The 20,992-nt window shown below is 37.9% G+C and overlaps 1 protein-coding gene across 1 annotated transcript in view; it reads left to right on the top strand.

The window, feature by feature from the left end:
• Window positions 1-20,992, top strand: part of SCAPER (S-phase cyclin A associated protein in the ER) — a 156,728-nt gene that overhangs the window by 73,888 nt on the left and 61,848 nt on the right. The window contains exon 23 of the mRNA XM_084293063.1: window positions 8,801-8,927. Within this exon, the coding sequence (XP_084149189.1) occupies window positions 8,801-8,927 (127 nt within the window). The remainder of the gene's footprint in view (window positions 1-8,800; window positions 8,928-20,992) is intronic.

Genomic DNA, 20,992 nt, shown 5'->3' with positions numbered 1-20,992 from the left:
GGAGAAAAATGTAATGGCAGGAGGAAGTTACAAAGGAGGTATGTTATGGAGATCTACAAGGTCATAAATAGTATGGAAAAGATGGGTGGTGACTGATTGCTGTCCCTCCAAGGGCCAGAATGAGGGTGCATGGGATGAAGATCAGTGGTTCTTAGTGCTGTGTGTAATTAGATATACGGAACTCATCGACAAAAAGATGCTCAAAGTTTACCTCGCATGCATAGCAGTTCAAGGACACCACATCCAGCTCTAGATATTCCTAAACTGAAAAATGGGGGGCAAGAAAAGGATTAGTAAAGACGATTGTGTATGTTTACCCTGTTCTTAGTTTTCCTCAGGCATCCATTTACAGTTCTTTGTTAGGGTAGCAGGCGGGTGGTTAACCATTCCTACAGTTGTGCTCAAGAAGTCTGTGGAAGGTCAGTCAGGCTGTAGTGGCTCAACAGTTGGATTTAAATACCTTCATCCTAAAATGATGACGATTTTCTGGGTTGGGGATGTTTGTCTTCAGGATGAGGTAATAACCTGTACCAGATTCTGTATGTTTTCTTGTTGCTTCCATCATTTGTAAATTGCTGATACACTTGAAGCTAGCGATTTTTAGAAGTTCCTATTGTTTAAGATGTTCAGATCCTTTCTTTTAGGCTCCCCTGGTGCTTGTATGACTAACATGTAAGCAGTATCTTTCACGTAGTCTTTTTAGTAGTTTTAAAACCTGCTGCTGAATCTCAGTATGTGTTTTAATCAAAAACGTTGCTGAGGTTTAACATAAGAAAATGAAACATCTCCACCAGATGGCACACCTGCATAAACACATTGGGAAAGAAGGTTCTGTTGGCTTTGTTTCTTAATTATCAGCACTTCAATTTTCAAGATTAATTTCATGGTGGATTAGGACTTCTAAATTTGTAGCTTCTATGTTTTGCTTTTCTTTGCTACCAGAAAATAAAAACATTAGGTTCTAGTTGTCAGCAGAAATGTGGTGTGTTTGAGCAACTGACAATACTGAAAAGCTGTAGCTTTTCCATGTTAGTTTCTTTCTGACTTTTGATTATCATCAGTGACATGTTTTATTCAGTTGTTTCAATAGCAGTGCAACAGAAACTCAAGCAAGTTGCTTTGTTTGTTATATCTTGACTAATTCTCAATCTATAGTTTTTATTTCTCAGTGAAATGCTAGGGTACTTTCAGGCAGAATCTTCTGTTTCACCTGCTTTTTTTATTGCCTTCGTTTGTTACCTCTGTTTTTGGAACATCCTTAACTTTCCTGCATATTCTCAGTATCTGAATGGAGTAGGTGGTGTAATATGGGGAGGTTTCAAATACGTTTGTGGATCCTTCTTTTGGCTGCCTCCTACCTTTTCTTTATTTTCTCAGTCAGTGGATTCATTTTTCTATTTTGAAACCAGTGTCACATTTATTCTGACATAATCTAAAAAATAAGAAATATGAGAACTGAAATGTAATTACAACTAAGGACTTAATTTGCATGTTGCACTCTGAGCACACATGTCCATAAGGTAACCTGTTGCAGTATTTTGCAACCATAGCATTTGGTGAGATTGTTTTTGTTCTTCATTTCTTGTATGCATCCTGCCTCTGGATTAATCACTGAGGTGAGGAGGCCCTGTCTCACATTCTGAGGATGTTTATAGTTCTGGCCCTGTTCCGAGTGCAGGGAGGCTGGAGTTACAAGTCCCTTCAAAGTGATGATCCTAGGGAAAGTGCAAGTAGAATCACCAGTATATCCACATGGTTCACATCTTGGCTGCTTGTAGCACTGCATGCCTGGTGCTGCACCAGCACCTGTTACGGCTGCACCCTGTTAGAAATAAACTACTGTGGTGGCCACGTTGTAGCTTGCTTTCATCATAAAGCTAAGATAATATAAAATGGAAGTATGGAAGTGAAGAGTAGCCTTCTCTCTCTTTGTAAAGGATAGAGTGAGAGGGCAAGACATCTTACGAGTTTAAGACCAGACCATATCTGTTTATGTGGATAAACAAATGAATACAGGAAAGAATAATTTTTCTTGACGGAACTAAGTACAGGATCCTACTTTACTAAGAAAAATAACAAGAAGAAGTAGCTGAAACAGTATTAGATCTCTACTGAAATGTTATTGTATTGAGAAGCTATGAAATAGTTAACAGTTGCCTTTTTAGCAAGAACACAGTGTACTACTATGAGCTACTATTAACTGCTACTGTACCTGGCTGAGACAGAGCAAATCTTTGCCAATACTAGGAGTTGTAACAGCTATCCAACACATGCTCTGAGTAGATCTGCAAATTTAATGAGAAAAGTCATGTCACAGGGTAAAGGGTGTAAAAACTAAGAAGGCTAAATTTGTTCTTTGTGTCAAAACAAATGCCACTATGTTTTCTTTATTTGGAAGGAAGGTTTGATGTATTCAAATTTGGTGGAAGCCTACTAGTGAACAAAGAAACAACTTTTTATCAGTAGGCTGAGCTTAGAATTGGAAAAAAAAAAAAAAAAAAAAAACTTAAAAATTCCATTTAAAACATGACACAGTTGGTAGATGTGTTTGTTCACTTAACAGAAGCAAACGAATTTTAGAATGAGATCATTAAATGCAACTTTCTGGTATGTTTCCTTGCTTATGTCATGTTTCTTTAACTCCTCCTAGCCCCGATTATGTCTTTGTAAACAACTAGAACAATTTATGGAATGCAATTTATCTGATTTTAGTTGTTAGCCATGTCAGTTGTTAAAGAAGAAAGACAGAACCCAGAATTAGTCTTTGGCAGGTAAAAAGCCTTTTTAGATCACCTTTAAGATTAAGCCACCTTAATATTATGAGACCACTGATTTCCTGCTGCAGCTCCTAGATTGTTTCAGTAGTTCTTGTTAGTGTATGGTTTGTGGGCTTATAAAAACATTCACTGAGGAAGCGGTGATTCAAGTGCTTTCTAAACCTCACAAATAATACAAATATCAAAAAGCAGAGAATGTTTATCTTGCTTTGGTAGACATGGTATGTGTGCTTTTTCCAGTTTGAGTACGGAATATACTGCTTCTTGAGGGGGATTGTAAAAGGCTTTAAGTGTTTCTTTTCTAGAAACAGTTCTGGAAGATGCCTGAAACCATTTTGTTTGCTGTTTTGTTTTGTTTTCTAATTAGTAACTACACAAAAAAAATTCTTCCTTAATGTAGGCGAAAAAATAGATCCAAATGTTGCTTTACTTGCTTGGTGTCTTGCTCTCTGACCAATCTCCTGTAGAAAGCCCTTTCAAGAAAAAGTGCTGCACTCATTCTCATGTGGGAATGGCCATTCTGTTGCTCCATGGCTTTTTTCAACTGTTCATTAGCTGGTTGGTCATTGGTTGCACTTAGGTTGTTTTATAAAAGCCAGTGGACACTTGATGCATTTGTGGTATTAATTCGGATTCTCTGGGAACTGATCTGAAGGTAATTACTTAGCGTCCAGTCCTCAAAGTTAGCCCATCAAAACATGCATACTCTTTCTTCTTGCAGCATCCTTTGGTATCCATCAGAGCAGGTTTTTAAAAGGGAAGGAAAAAGCTTTTGTAAAGTAAGAGTGTTGGTTGCATTTATTTAATATCTATTATTCCAAAAGCTGTATGTTTGAGTGTTAAAGCAGTCTGCAGTTAGGAAAGCATAAATGTAATCCATAAATACAAGCAGGGAAGGTAAGGTAATGAAAGATTGCCTAATGGGAGTTAGCAGGATTGCAGGAATTTTTAAAATAAAAATATAGCCTCCCTAATCTAATACTTCAGCCACTTTCTCCTCTCATTCACAAAGGAATTGTTTCGTTTTGTTGTTGTTTTGTTTTTTTTTTTTCCATGTGTTTTTTAATTCCTCCTTTTTTAAACTACAAAAAGGGGCACTTCAGATGGTCTGAAAGAACCACTATTCTGAGAAAGGCCTGAAATACAAAAAGAGGAGTCAGGAATGTAGTGTGGAGTTTGTTCTTGCAGAGCCTCAAAGATAAATGCCTTCAATGACATAGTTCTTTCTTTTTTTTTTTTTTTTGTGTGTGTGTGTGTGCAGTATATCAGTGTGTTCACAAAACAAATGGACGTTATAGGTTTTCTTGGTGTAGTAGTCTAGTTTACAGTTAAGTCGGTTATAAAATATTATGCCACAATACTGATTAGTGGGGAAAAATGTCTGAAGCTGGAAATATTTGTGCAAAATTTGTTTTTAAACAGCTGTATGATCTATAGAAGAGCTGAAGTATAAAATAAAATTCAGTTAAATTTAAACAAAGGTAAATATCTGGTCTCTGATTGGATGGACAGCAGGTGCTATTTTCAGAGAACTGCTGGAGCATTCTTATAGTGAATGAAATTAATTCAGCAAATCTTTTTAGCAATTTTGCCACCAGTTTTCAGGTAGCTTCCATTTTTGAGACTAATGAAGATGTACAAAGCTGCATATTTAGGCATCTAGCTATGTTGTTAAGTAGAGTGGTGTTTTCCATTGCGTTCCTAAAGCAATTAGAATGTGTCAGGTATGCCACTGAGTATGTTACTTTGCTGCAGGGGTAGTACAGAATAGTGCAGGGCTGTATGTTGCTTTAGGAGGATACAGCATAACTCGGGTTTGGGCTGGGCAGGAACTGCCACAGACTTTCTCAGTTCTCTCCAGGCGCACGCTGCACGGGCAAGAATTGGGGCTGTGTGTCCAGCTGGCATCTGGCCGCCCTCAGCAGGAGCGCACAGGAGGAGTAACCAGTCTCTGCCACTTGTACTGATCCTTCCGGGCATACATTCAGCATGCAGCCAAGAAATCATGGATTTAAATGTGGAAGTGCTGAAATACGTTGATGTTATTTCAAGGTGGTTTGGTGGTTCTGTTTTTTTGTTTCTTTGTTGGTTTTTTTTTGAGATTAAATGTGACCTATAAATATTGACAGAGATCTTTTTCCTTTAGTCTATAAAATATATTAAGCCTGCTAGAAATATTTAGCCTATGCTAAAACCAAACCCTTAATTTTACAATACTTAGTTGTAACTTTATTTACATATTTTCTCTATAAACCTTTGACTATCCATCATTTTTCTATTTGCAGTGCAAAAAGACCTGATCATGTATTTGTATTTGCTGAACATGCTATTTATCAGAGTGTAACATTCTAAACCCAATCTGTGCCTTATGTCTTTTAGGATATTTCTTCCACATTCTGAATTATTTCTTTGGAGGCAATGCTATAACATTTTAATTAGTGGGATGTAAATAATTTTAGATAAAAAGGCATAAATGTTAACTTTCCTTTTTATTTAGCCAAATAAATTTTCACTCACTTATTGTTCCCTCCATGGCACATTAAACCTTGGAGGAATGCAGATTCTGAGATGGAGTGAAAATTAAGTTTTTGTTCTAAAAATGTTTGGATTTGGACTCAGCAATATTTCCTCATAGTCCTTGAAGCAGGTGTTGATACCATGATGTATTAATCTACTATATGAACAAAGGGTGTTCTCTTTCCAGATCTGTTTGTGGCAATGATTAATTCTATATCCAAGTACAAGTCATCTTGCATAGATTTCTAGTCCTTTGAAACAGTCTTAAAGAAAATAATTCTTATTTTTCTGTGATGCTGCCAAGAGGTCAGTGTAAAGGATATTAAATTAAAATAATTTCTCCAAGACTCACTCAGTGAGAGGAGGGTTTTTTATTTCCCATCTCTTCCCCATATGATCATGAAGCATACTTTCTTCTTTTTTGGCAGAAGACCAACGTACAATATGATACGAAGATGTAAGAAGTAATTCTTTAATGCAGCACAACTGGAAATGTTGTTCTTCATGTTCCTTATTTTGATGCTGAAAACACAAAGTTTGTCTGTTGGTAGAAGCTTTTCAGCAATGAAAACATCAAGAACCTGATCAATTCTACTTCATTGATTAGATAGGCTTTCAAAATTGTGCATATAAAATCATTTAAGAAATCTAGATATTTTTGTCTTAGACTGTGTACAAATCTTGGGATGGGTATAAGAGAAAAATTCAATGCAGCATCTGGAAAGAAGGGATGTTCCAATAATTAAGTAGTTTGTTATTAGTGCTCAAGAATGTCAATTCTGTAAGTGAAGATCATTCCAGAAGAAGAAGCTGGTTTAAGATAGTATCTTAATTTGGAGAAAAGGGAAATGCTTGAGAAATTAACAAAGTATTATTTGGCAAAAGAGGATATATGTTCTCACTTTTCTAACATTTTCTAACTTCAGCGTGATGCAAAATGAAGTATTTATTTGTTCTCACAACAAAAGGTGACTACTGGTGCATGAGGAAAGACAGGAATTTCAGTATGTATGAAAGCTCTTTCCAAGACTGAAGGGAAAGGGAACTTGTCAACAGACAAGGCAATGTAACACAATTATTTTTTATTCAAGTCCTTTTTAGTAATGCCTTGATCAACCATACACATTTTGTGTACTGATGGCTGATGAAACATCTTTTCTGTCTCATCAAGAGAGGTTTCAGACTTGTCATGTAGGAGAAGAGTTTTTATTTTCTCTCTAATACTAAGATTAGGAAAAGTCCCTTTCTTTAGCCTCTGTGCTTAATCCTGGTTGAATTCCATTCCTCTGATGTTAAATGGAGCAAATGGAAACCTGTCTTGCCATCTTCTGTCATGGAGCTGCACACAGTATAGTACGTTGTGTTTTTTTTGTTGTTTATAAATGCTTTAATCATAGAATTTGGGTACATGTTTCCAAGGGAAGTCATCTTTATTTTTGTTTAATGCACCAGGATATTGCCAAGAAAACAGCTATTTTAAACCCCACAAGAATACCTGAAATACCTAGCTTCTAGGTTGTCTTTCTGCACTGCAGCAATTCAGTTTTTCATCAGTGCTACAATCCACTCCTTAAGCTCAGTGGCGTTAGCGGTCATCTGATTTATTGTCAAAGTCCTGCAGTTATTTGGCTTTTAATTTTCTTTCCCATTTTAGATCCTGGTTTACTGTGTTAGACAGAGTGTTTCCTCCAACTTCATTTTCCACAGAGGAAACAACTGTGCAGAAAATTTTGTTGGCCTTAATACCCCTTTATTTTTCTTGTCATAGAAAAATCCACAGGCTGAATATTAGTGGAGTCAGCTGACCAGATGATGATAAGTCCAAAACACAAAATTCTGCAAATCATTTTTATTTGTACTTTCAAAACATATCTGTATTTCCAGTGTCTTTTGAAAGCTTCTTACAAATCACTTAATTTCTTTAAAGAAAAGATACAGAGTACCTGTTTCCCACTGATTAAGTAGAAACTCTGTTCAAGTCTTGTCCCAAATGAATATTCCATATTTTGTGTTGTTGTTTTTTTTTTATTAAACACATGACTGTTGTGGTTCATTCTCCAGCCATTCTGTCTCCTGTCTCACCTCTAGAACAGTTAAGGCAATCTTTTTTTTCCTGTTACTCTGTTGTCACTTTGTGACTGCTTTCTGGCCCTTTCACACTGATGTCCCATTTTATGATAAGCATTGATATCTTTCCTGCAGGTCTGTATTTACTTCTAGTCACGACAGTATTTTCTTTCTCTCATGCTGCTCAGTTACCAGCTTCTTCCCACTTCCAGTACAAATTGTTCTACTAGCTCAAACTAAAGGTCCAGCAAGTGCAGCAGAGCTGTCAGTAGCACTAAGACAGTGGCTTGCAAATCGTGGCAAGTACTGACTGATACTTCCTCACTGCTTCTCATAATCCCGTGGTAAGGGACCCTGTTTAGCATTTTTATCACCTGCCTATAATGCAGGTGTACATTACATAGAAGTCTACATGCGAGCTAGTTACTGATTTCATATTCAGGGCAAGGAAAAATGTATTGAGTGTGCTTTATTTTACACTCTAGGAGGAGATGAGTGGTGCCTTGAAACTGTGTATTGTTCCTCACTGCCAACAAGAGAGCATAGCCCAGAGGTAGATATGTAAAACTGAAATGAGTCTGAATCCACGTGTATGTGCATCTCTCCCACCTCTGCATTTTGGCTTCATTACTGACCCTCGTTAATGGAATGCCCTTTCTGAGGTAGCCTGCAGAGTCACTAGTTTTCATGTGTTCAAATAAACCTGAACAGCTATTTCTTTTATGATGCCTATAAGAAATTAGCCAAGTAGTCTGCTGTTCTGTTTCTCTTATTCATCTCAAGAGGGAACTACTCAGATAAGTGGGCAGGAAAAATTGAGCAATGGAGGAAAAGGGCATATTGAAAAGTAAGATGACTTCCAATACCTAAAGTGGGCCAACAGGAAAGGTGGGGAGGGACTCTGTCAGGAAGTGTAGTGATAGGACAAGAGGTAATGATTTAAAACTGAAAAAGGGTTGATTGAGATTAGATATTAGGAATAAATTCTTTACTGGCAGGGAGGTGGAAGTAGGTGATCTTGATTGAAGGTCCCTTCCAACCCAAACCATTTTGTGATTCCTTGACAAAAACTAGCAGGATAAACTGTGGAGGGATAATAGGGAAATTAACTTGTTTGAGCAATTAAATAAATTAAAAAATAAATAAATAAACATAGGACTAATGAAGAATTGCCTTTATGGTATACCATTCACATTATTTCCATACCATTTCCCTAAAACAGCTGATAGTGAAAAGTCATAGACACTCAAAGCTGACAGTGCCTGCTTGCTGTGTTGCACACTTTAGTTGCTGTTCAGTATAGATGATATTTTTACACCGATTTTCATTGTTGTTTTGTTGAAATGTATTTACTGGAGTATCATTACAAAGATGAAATTTTCCATGATTTGGAGACATTTTTGTTGTTTTAACTGCTCTTTGTTTTCTGTTTCATGAAGGTTACAGCGATTAGCAAAAGACCTTTTCAAGCACCTCCAGATGCAGGATAGTGGTTTGTTGGCAAACAACAAGGTTTCTGCTCTGGACCGGACTTTAGGAGAGATCTCTCGTATTCTGGAAAAAGAGGTATTGTGACTATTACTGTCTGACATGATCAATCTATAAACTGTGTTGCCCTCAAGATCAATTTGGATTTGGGAATGTTTTAGATGTGTATTGATGAATACTGATGACTACTATAGTAGAAGCTTGGAAGTTTCAGAGTGTATCTGAAGGGAGTTCAACTGTCTAAGTGAACAGAGAACTCTGTTCGTAAGAGAGAACTCTATTTCTAGCATTGTGCATTAATTAATGCATTTGTTACTAATTTTGAGAAGTTACCTAATAAAATGCAGTAATTATAAATATGTATTGGAATTCCTGTGTTACTAGGTATCAGTACTTCAGGATTCAATTTTTTATTTAAATGTTAAATTTAATGACAAGGAGGCTTTGAAAAGAAAAACAGTGCAAGTTTTCTTTTTTTCTTTCCCAAATACTCACTTTTTTCATCAGGTAGGTTCAGGACTCTTGCTATGAGCTTGATGCATACACAGTATGGTGTGTTCTAGTTACTAATAGAATATGAATATCGTTTTTTTAAATCAAACAACAACAGGATTATATGAATTTTCTAGTCTGTTTACATGGGATTTCTAGTGTCATCATTTCTGATCTGTTAGTAACTCTAGATAAGTCTATGCTTCTACCACAAGTAAACAACATTTAAGCAAGTGGATTTGGCATGGATTGTTTTCCAGTTATATTCTCTAGTATTTTAGAAAACCATCTGATTTAAGTAGAATTTAAGCTAATTTTATGAGACCAGGCAAGTGATTTTGTATTTCTGGAAGTATAAAAGCTGATTCAAGCTTGAACATTTCTGTGATGGGTATCATGAAGTTTAACTTTGTTATATTAGATTGTGCCAAATAGGCTTTCCTTTTACATTTACTGAAGTTTAAAGATTAGTAAAAACAGGCATGTAATGTAAAAGATATAATTCTGTATGATAAAGCGTGTGCTATTCATTTCCTAATTTGTGCTAACATATACCAAACCTATGTTAATAACTGGAGTTGCACTTAGGAGTAGAGGAAGGTTGGTAAAGTGAGGATAAACACTTGTTTATCCTGTGCCATTTGTCCTCTTGGTACAACCAAAGGAACCAGTGGAAGATTCTGAGCTTTCTAATTAGGAGGCCAGCTCTGTTCTGCCAGGAGACCCAGCACATATTAGAACAGCTTTTGCTGTGGTATTTTAAAGATATTTTGAGTTTGGCTGCAACCCAGACTGGCTAGTTGTGTTTTTTTCTGTTCTCATCTTGCTTCCTACAGCTGCAATGGCTTGCACTTCACCCATAGGAGGAAAGTGGTCAGTTAAGAGTAAGTAGGAGATCTTTTTGCTTATTCACAGTGTAAGAGTTGCACAGAAGTTGACATAAGTTGGTAGTTTGATTTAATTGAAATTACAGATCTGGCCTAATACTATTTTAAAATAAGACTGTCATTACATTCAAGCTATCATGGTTTGATTTTATATGTTTAATAAGGTTTATTATAAACATAATTACTATATTATAAATAGGCTTTTATTTAGCTGGCTAAATATTTTACAAGTGATTTGTCTGATCTGTTGTACTTTAATTTGACCTTCTGCCTGTTGTCCTCAGGATGCTTTTGCAGCAGAACGAATGAAAGGACGGTTAAATAGTGATCTTAGTACTAAATATTTCACTGGATGTTGTGAATGGTTTGAGCCATGTAATTACACTTTTAGAAGTCTTTTAACTCTGCACTCCAATTAGCAAGCTTTCACAGGACTGAGTGTTAAGACTTCTTCCATGTCCCCCAGCTCCAAAGAACTGAAAAGCTCTGGGGGTGCTTTTTAGACAGGAGTTGGCAGTGTCATGCCAGGAGGAATGAGAGCTCCCTCACTCCTCTGTAAATGCGCTTGGTTAGAGTATGCAGAAAGGTGCCTCAGCTGTTCCTGGTGGCATCCTTTCCCCTCAACCAGAAATTCAGGAAGGTCCCACATCACAGAGCTGTTGTGCTTTCCCAGAACACTGCTAAGCCCGTTTCTTGGGGTTGGTCTTCAGTGGAGGGTTGAGGTGGTATGCGAATGTATCATATGTTTTTATGTTTTGAAATTTCTCTTAAGTGCTGTGCTTATAAAGCCTGCCTTGCTTTAAGGTAAAATGCTGAATTTTTGTAATTGAGAGAGTAGGATTTTCATCTTTATTATTATTTCAACGTGGTTGGCCTGCTGGCACAGTGATTTGCCTTGTAATTCAACTTTTTACACCGTTAGAACCTCCGTATTTGAGTTTTCCAAAGGAAGGTTATATTGTTCTCTCATTGACCCTTAAAAAAGATCTCTTTCATATCTGTAATCACGATATCCTGAAAACTAGTACTGAGAGAAACCAAGTTAGTAAAATCCGAGGAGGGGGTTTCATCATTGTGGTTCAGAGTTAGTTTCTGTAAAAATAAGTGCCATGCTTGAAGGTTTTCACAGCTTACTCAGTGTGAAACACAGCTTCTAATAGCATATACTTTTAAATACTGAACAGTGCCGGGATACTGTTCTCCTGTGTGTTATTTTAATTACTTTGAGTTGCTGATCAAGTTTAATAGCAGTTTTGAAAGACTTCCAACATTTTCCAATTGTGCAGTGTTTGTGTTAATTACTGAAACATTAATTTCATATTTATTTCAAAATATAGAAAATCTGTTGCTGCATGAGGTCTCTAAAAAGATTTATCTATTTGTGTATTTTTTTGTAGTTTTTTTTACAAGAAACTGTAGCTTCTTGAGATTCTTTTAAATATGACATGAATTGCAGCTAAATGTTAATCATCAATTGTTTGTAATGTTACTGCTTGTTGAGCCTGCAGTCAGGAAATAAAAGGTAAATTTGGTGATAGGCATACATTATTTGTTGTTGATTTGGATTTTTACCCTCAAATCATTATTCTTCTGCTGGAGAAGTCTTATTACATCTGAGTGTCCTAATCGATAAGGTCAAGAAAGATTGATTGCAATAGCTGTCACTGTGTTTACGGCACAGTTCGTAGGTAGTCATTTATAGAAGTGGATAGTAATTCTCTTGTTAACTTGTGAGTCAAGAAATCAGCAGACACATCTTACATGTCAATGGGCGGTGAGAAGAATCTTGATGTTGTCAGTCATTGACTGAGAGGAGGAGACTGACACTGTTAATTGAATTTCCCTGGAGAGCATAAAAATATACCATAATGTAGGGGGAGGAATGAGGGAGTGGGAACCACACAAGCTGTCAGTGTGTGTGAGCTGATAACAGTGATTTACCCTTGCTAATGGCCTGGGTTGAATAAAGAATTGCCCTAAGGGAGGACAGAGTTAACAACAATAGATCCTTGCCACTTACTAGAAATTCTTCAGACTCAGAAAAAGTTACACACAAGTATTGTCAAATAAAATTGATTAAAAAAAAAAACACCAGTAATATTCTGAAACATTTAATTTTTCTTTTGTTAGTAGCTTACATTGACTGAAAAAGTGTATGCTAGCTCCCTGGGGAAATGAAGATTTGTTTTACAAAGAGCAAAATACCAGTACAGCAGGAAGTGTTTGTTCCTAGTTTAAAGGGGTTTTGCATCAGCATATCCTCTAGATACTCAGGTTGTTGAAGTGCAGGTTCTGAGGATCTGACAAAAGTGTGGCCATTAGTTGCCCACAGCCTGTGGTTCACACATGCATTTTAATTAAATCAACATAGACGGTGCTATGAAGTCATAAACCACAATGTTGTTCCAATTTTAAGCAGATTCCTGCCCAATGCCCCTTTGGAATGCATTCTTGCTTCTGCTGGTGACATCAGTCCAGAGGTACAAAGCTGGCTGGTGCTGGATGTGCTCAGTGTGCTGCCCCTGGATCTGGCATACACTGTGTTAGGGCTTTGACTGGGTTGTGCTCTAGGTTACTGGAAGTCAGTCCTTAGGTTTTGTGCAGTCTCTCATCCTTTCTGGCAGAAATCCTGAAAGGAAGCTGTATTCACTTTCACCTCTACTTTGTTTTAAAAAAATATTAAACAAAAACACCAAAACAAAACAAAGAAAAAACGTGCACACAAACACGATAGCACAATGCATGCAAATGTTACCAAAATGCCATGGCCTGATGTTGGCAAATTATCATGTGGGACTCGTTGAGATCTTAAACTGAACGTTATCAGATCTTAAATACTCTTAAGAATGCACCTTTGCTTAAACAAACAAAACAAAACAAAAAAAAAAACGCTGCTGACAAAAACTTATGTAGCCTCTTAAAGAAGGCAGAACTGCAGGACTAAAACAGTTTACCTGCCACAGTTTTTTCTACTTTTGAGTTTATACATGACCGTTCTTCAACAGAACTAATCTTCCATTATCAAGGGCAGCAGTGTGTTTCAGATACGCAGGGAACCCAGGATTAACAGCTCAAGTTTGACTTGAGCACTCATACAGAAATGTCCTGTAATAGGGAATTCAGAAACAAGCAGATTGAAATCAGTGTGACCACAGATACAGTATTAAGCTGCTAATGTTTACATCATTCATTTTCTTCAGTGTACAGAGGTTATCTTTACTGATTTAAAAACGACAAACAAACAAAACCACTACTTTTTATTCTGTGTAATAGCTGTGTGTTCTGCTGCCTGCAGTATGTGGATTTCTAAGGCTATGAACCTGACCTGGGTCAGAGGTGACTGCTGCTCACTCAGATGGTCTTCCTAGACCTGCTGACACATCACTTCCCTAAAATTCTCCCTGATGTGTTTTTAGCTTTGTGTTGTTTTGGTGGGGTTTATTTTGGTTAGTTTGTTTTGATACAGTTTTTAAATGCCCTACTTTAAAATGTTCATGGTACTGCAGCTGACGCAGCCCGCTGTTCTGAGGACCGTGCTGGATGCTGCGTTCAGGAAGGAGCGCGGTGACAAGCAGCCGAGGGCAGCAGCCTTTTCACCTGGCTCAGCTGCAGCTAAAACACTGCAGTTAGATCACTACTGTTAAATGTGTTCAATACGTATCTGTGACATCGAGACAAGCTGTTAATGTATCTCACATCCTCTTGACTGGGAATGTGACATACACAGTTTCGGTATGATCACAAAGGGAACCTCAGGATTTTTGGAATTCAAGTGCAACAGTTAATCTGCTTAACTGCAGGTTTTTTCATAATGTTTCTCGTCAGACCACGAGTTTGAAAATGGTATTTATCACAACGCAAATTCCTCTAACCTAAGTGATTTGACGGGGAGCATCCTACAGATGTGCTGCTGAGGAGAGAGCTACAGGGGAAGAACAGGGGTTTTATAAATGTCCCAGCCTAAGCAAATGATAAAGCTTGAAGCTCACACTTATCACTAGGCACAAAGCCCTAACAAACAAGATTTCCATGGTTCTGATGTTTATAAAATTACTAGGATTTTGTATTGTTTTGATGATAGGTGTATCCTCGTTTCCTTCAGGTATCCTAGGTGCAGTAAATAATACTGCAAATTAGTTTATTAAAGTATGGGACTAAAACTGATCTGAAATGGATAGAAGAGGAGGCCTCTAACAAATAGAGCCACATTCATGGTGCTTATACCTACTCATCAGCTCTCAGTAGCTGCTTTTCAGTGGACTAAGTTTCAAGGTGTTTATTTTTAGTAAGCTGGAATAGTCCTCATCCTGAGAAGGGATTTCAGGGAAATAAATGCATTCACTTAGGAAAAGATGTGATTTTGTAACTCAAAAATGTGTGAATCTAAGCTAGTAATTGTTTTGTTGTTTCAATACTTTTATTATTTTTAAAAAGGCTCTCAATGCTTGTAACTTCGAAAAAGTACTCTCCTGGTGACCATTAATGGTTTGTTTAGTGCCAGGCAATGTTTTTGTTTTTCCAATTTTTAGATGATTTTTCATCTTTCTTTTTCAGCAGTCATGATGTCAGTTGTTTACATTTCAGGAAAATGTTTGTGGTAACTTTCAAATGCAAGGGGACTATAGGGAGACAGTGTTTATGCCATTGTAAAGACTGTCAGAAATGGCTGGCATTAGCAGCACAGTAAGGGTGCCTATTTATGATTTGTACTCTAAACTGTCAGGCCCACTGGGTATGGTGACCATAGCCAGTGTTAAGGTTTATAGGCCAGTTTCTGGAAGGCACACTGAGCTGTCTGTCCAGCTCATCCTTCTCCCCCACACCCTCCCCAATAACAGAAACTGAATCACCAGAAACTTAAACAGTAAGATTAAAAACTGGTTTTGCTCCATGTATCATCTCTTTGGCAATGGTAAGTGGAACGTGTGCAAGCTTTTGTACCATTTGCGAAAAATTTCTTAAAAATCCTCCCCACGAAAATTTAAAATTGTTCTTGTGTGTGTGTGTGTAAAGTGCGTGTATGCAGACAAACAGATTTTAGAAGCAAATATTCAAAAATGTTACATACTTAGGGTACCATGTAAGAACACAAGAATTGTGATTCCCTGTCTCTTCCACATTTGGTTCTGATGCTGCAGTAGTTTGTGAAGCTGGCTCAAGCACCTAGGTAGCTGCCTATTTGTAGCGTAGCGGAGTACTGTAGCCATCCAACAGGACTGAAAGACATTGAATTTAACAGCTGAATTTTATTTTTCAGAAGTATTCCGGACCAGCTGAAAAGGCAATGATGTATGTTTAAGCTTTTCTTAACTTGCTTTTCTTAACTTACTTTTGAGTATGTTTTAACTGGATACGGCATCATTGCTCCACATAATCACTGAATGAATACTAGACAAGATACTGCAATTTCATACCAAACTCTTGAAGGAATTTAGAATTGCTAAGCAAAAGTAACATGACAAGGTAGTATATTTTATGCTAGATTATGTGTTCAGAAAAATTAGCCTAGCTTTAGAGTGTGCAAGTCATAGCTTGCTGTTTAACTTCTAATTCACAGTTGAAAGTTTTCTTCATTATGAAATAGAAGTAGAAAATTTTAAGCCTAATTTTTAACGTAAAAATGAATGATCCTGGTTTAACTTAGTTGTGTTAGTTAGACTACTTAGGGACAAGGATGATGATTATCTCTGAAGAAAGCAGGAGTGTTAGAAGGGGAAGCAATGACTCATTAATTTCTTCAGAATTAATAATTTCTTTTGAAGCATTGAAGGGTCAGCTGGTAATAAGATGGTGGCAAAAATTGGTGAATCACAAAGAGCATCATAGGACGTTGCATGTGAGAAAGGGTGAAAATGACTGGTGCAGGGATTCTGCTGAAGTCATGGCATATGACGTAACCCAGCTCGTACCCCACCATCAGTATTTTGTGATCTCACATCGATGTATGTGTGCACACAGAGGCACAGTGGTGTGAGCACAAGAAGTGCACCTCAGCCAGTTTCTGTAAACAGCCTCATGACTACATAATTTCTCAGTCTGAGTGAAGCTTTCAAAAGTTATTTAAACTTCGACATTTTAACATTATAGTAATGAAAAGCTCGGTCAAAATGCCAGGCTTTTATAGGTGTTTTTGTGATTGAGAGGAATTTGTTTTCTCCTTGAAGGGATTTGTTTTTTTCCTTGCGATGCAGAGCTTTGTTTTCCCGTTTACTTACCATCTCCCATTTCCCCACTAGAGGACACTACGGGCAGAAACAACGGCACGTCCCCTCATCCTTACAAGTAACACAGCTCTATTTAGAAGTCAAATTCTGGTTTGGAAGAAAAAATGCTTAGATGAGATTTTAATCTGGTTAATACTGAAGCGAGTTCTAGGTCCAGAGGTGTTACCTGCTAAATTGGTTTGCCCATTGATTTTCAAAGTGCACTGAATTTCTTTATGGCTATCATCAGAACAGGAACTCAGGCATTGATGACTCTTGTATGGGACAAACCAGCCCCGGTGTCGTTCAGTGGGGGTACTCCTGTCACTAGAGCACACCTCGGCCTTTCTGCCAGCAGCTCCTGCCAGTCCTGTGGCACTACGCATGTGGGCTTAGCAATTGCACAGCTTCGTTTCCCACTCAGCTCCTTAGAGCTGCAGGCCTCCTGGTTTTGATATATGGAATATTTAGTCAGGTAAACAGGAGATAGACTGTCGGGACTTTAAAGCTGACTGCACGTTTTAGGGTGTTCATATGAAAAAAAAAAATACCAACATGCACAGTGTTCATATTAAAAATGAACACAAAGCAAAGTGGCACACGCCTACAGTTACATAGGCGTGTAGCTGAGTAATGTATGCCTGAAGCTACTCCCTAGAGCAGGTGAGGGGCAGCCAGCCTCTGGTACCCGAGCAGCCATTCCCTGCGCCCTCCTGCCAGGCCAGTGCCACAGGGCCGCAGCCACACTGACCCTGGCACGGCACTGGCAGGGCACTGGGATGAGACGTGCCCTGACTCCAGCCCCGTGCCCGCTCCTCCGCCAGCCTTGCAGCACCGCAGCGGGACCCTGTGGGGCCATTGATGCTGTCATGTTGTAACCTGCTGCCTTCGCTCAGGGACATGATATGTGTCTTTTGGCTCGCAGCCATACAAAGATTGTGATCCGCGGCTCATTCGCTTACAGCAAAAAGCTTTCTTTTACACTGGGCAGTGGGCATTTAGTGGCCACAGTGTTTAAAAAATAAATGCTGTCTTCATTTTTTCTTTGCTTTCATCCAAGTTCTGGGGCTTTGTTCTTAATGAAAGCAATTGCTGTTCTTACTTTTAAAGGTAATCAGAAGTTAAAATTTCAAGCTTCATTTTAGCTGAACATATTATTTGTTCTGTATTGAAGATTGGATTAAATTTATTTCTTATTTTCAATAAAAACTAACAGTGCAGGTCGAATATCTGTAATAGTTTTGTTTTATGTGTCATAAAGTTCATGATTGTATCATAGTTATAACATCCAAATATTTTCCTTGGTAGTATATTCAGAAGCTGAAATTATTGGAATAATTTGAATCTTTTCTCTTGGAATATAAAAATCAAGTTATTTTCTGTTTGAAAAAATACTGTGTTTGTAGCAAGTGGTAAACTACAAATTTCAAAACACTAAATGAGGATAAATTTGGGGAATATTTCGGATTATTTTGTGGTGCCATAAGGTAGGGAAGCAGTCACCTTTTCTGTATTGGCCTCATTCTACCTTGGTGCAATGGACAACAAATTAAGATAGAAATTTGTGGTGATCTGATCCAGGAGATCACACTAAGTTAATGTTAGTCATAATGCCTCTGAAAGAGCCGTATTTATTCTGATTTGTGTGAGACTTAAATGTTTTTTTCTGTAGTCCTGTATCAGTAGAGTCCTACTTTCTGCCCTAAAGGCATTCACCAAAATCACAGTGACAGCAATTGCTGAGCGTAAAAGGCAAGTTCCTTGCTTTTTGGATTTATATCAGCGAGGAAGAAGAAAGCACTGAGAGTTGCCACCTTTGATTTTACTGTGTAAAATCAGCAAGTGGACTTAGCTCTCTTTCATGGGCCTGGAAGGTCCTTTATTGAAAAAGTGCAAGTGTCTGGCTGCTGGTGTTTGACAGTGAGGATATTTACCTTTTATTTGTCTCTTCTTTAAGATACAAAATACCCTCCTTAAATCAGCCAGCTGGCAGGGATTGGGGTGAGGTTGGTTAGGGACAAGAGGCAGCACAGTCGATAAGCTTTGTCTTGCTCCCTGTTTTGCAGGATGTGTGTGCCTGGGGCCCATGGAATATAAGTTGTATTCAGTGATATAAGTTGTATTCAACAAGTTGTATTCAACTTCGGATACTCCTGCAGTAGCCAGTTTCAGCCTGCTGTGATGTCTGGGGAAGGGAAGTCATTAATCAAATTTAAAGCTGAATTACAGCAGTTTAAAAATGATTTAAAGTCAAAATCCAAAGTTTATGAAGTGGATAGAATTTTAAAACTTAAACACAAGTCTTTTTTTTACCAGCTAAAACTAGAATTCAGGCCCTTGGATCTCTGTATTTTACCACAAAAATCTAGTAATTTTGTGAACACAGAACATAACAGGGAATTCTGTATTTATGCTTCCTTTGCTCTAAGTGTAAATCAAGGCTAAAGCTGTCCTTAGGAAAATACAGAATACTGCGTCCAGAGCACAAACTCAGCATCTGATCAAATGGATATAACTGATGGAAAACCTGAGATCTAAGTAACCCTACTCAAAACGAATTCAGCACTGTAAAGCCTTTAATTGGGAGGTTAGGAGCTTTTCATGTGTGAATATTGAGCTCTGAGTGTCAGTGAAGCATGTTGCCAGAAGCACATGGTGTGAAAAGGTTCAGCAACGTGCAGAGACCGAAGTGTGGTGTATCACACTGCATCAGCCATCTTAACTCCGTGTGGTACAAACTACTCCTAGTTGCAGAAATGTCAACTCATCCGACCAGCAGTGGTGGTGGGCAGGGTAGCAACACCCTGGTGGCTATTGTTCAAAGAGCAAGATGCATGCAAACACAGGAGGAGCTCTTAGGACAGCATTTTCTGCCCAAGCAGACATTCCTTGTCACTGCCAGGAAGAAGTCAATAGGTCAGATGTGTGTTGCCTCGTGCAAGTTGGACCAGGCAGCTTTATATCATCAATAATTTGTTTGCCCGGAGTTTCTGTAATCTGTGGATTAACCTTTTTCTCAAGATGAACATATAAATAGGAACTTGTTACTAGAGGTCAGCCACAGACTATTTTTTAACTTGTTTGCTGGAAATGGTATTACAAGGCAAGTTCAGTTCACAGATAAGCTCTGCAGTGTTGTTATTCCAAGATTATTGGGAGGGTAACTTACTCTGCAGAGTGTGTTACTGAAAACTGCTGCGTTGATTTCTGAATCTGTGATATGCAGTTAGATGTTGTTAGCTTCCAAGGCACTTAACGCTGTACTAGTTGGGGCCTTTTGCTGTCCGGTCTGGTGCTCCTTTTTCTTCTGTGTCCATTTGTATCAGAATACATTCCAACATATGCAGTCATTTCTTCATTAAGCATTTGCAGGACAAGAGATCTGTTTTAATATCATAAAACCAGAGTAAATAACCACAGTTAATTATTTTCTTCATATTGGGTTTTCCTGCACCCGATCTGTCTGCCTGTGGTAGGGGCATCCATGCAGTTGTACCAGTGCTAGCACTGAGTGCAGGCACAGCAGTGAGCATTTGGTGGTAAGAAAATCCCCTAGGCATTTCTGCTAATGAGCAGATGCCAATTTAGATGGAGATCATGGCTAAAGTAATTATTTTCTGTGCTTTTATATTTTTGAAGAACTGAAGGTTTTATTTCATTTAGTCTGCTGGTATATGTTAACACATACGTTCAATTTTTTTTAAATTCCACTTCTGACTTGAAACCGTATCACCTAGAGATGCCCTTTGTTGTGCATTCTCATCTGAAATACTTCGCAAACCCACATTTTTTATCTACACAGCAGTCTTCTGTTACTGTTGTGTGGATGGGGTAATGGGCAAATAGTCCAAGGGGTTACAAGAGAGTACCCAAGGCAATCAGCGTGAAAGCTGTATTTAGAATTCAAGAGTTTTTGACTGCCCTGCAGGTCTTCAAACAAACAACCATAGCTCCCTCTATCTCCTCCCATTTAATTTTAATATCTCTAGTTTTGCTGGATTGCACTGGTTTTCATAGTTCAGCTGAAGTCACTGCTGCTTTCCTGTGGCCAAAAGTTTTCAATAATGAAATGTCAGCAATAGGGATTTAAGAATGAATCAATCATGCAAGAGATATGCAACATTTCTATTCACTGGACAATTTCTTATCCAAAAAATTCCTGGGAGAGAACAGAAGATCACAAGTCGTGCTTAGTATATTTGCTTGGGAACTGTCAAAATGGTCCTAGCTAATTGAGTCATCCATAGAGATCTAGGAGCAGTTGTTCCTGGTTGAACCTTTATCCTTGCTTTTCTTTGAATTAATACACTCATTGGATGTCCAGTAATTTATAAATAAACATTTTTATTTTTAATAAGCACAAGTGCTGTAATGCTTGATGCTGTCTTAATATTTATAAGTACTTCTTATTTTCACAAACAATATTGCCTATTTCTGGTTAGTCTCCTTAGAATGGGTGAAAGCAGCTAAACAGATAACGTGGAGTTCACTGGTTTACGTTCACCTGTTTTTGATTTTTGGCTTTCACTGGGTTGTGGAAGTTCACAAACAGGATTGTGAC

The sequence above is a fragment of the Netta rufina genome (assembly GCF_964035555.1).
Source record: "Netta rufina genome assembly, chromosome: 11".
Taxonomy (NCBI): Eukaryota; Metazoa; Chordata; class Aves; order Anseriformes; family Anatidae; genus Netta; species Netta rufina.
This window is presented reverse-complemented; position numbering and strand designations above follow the sequence as displayed.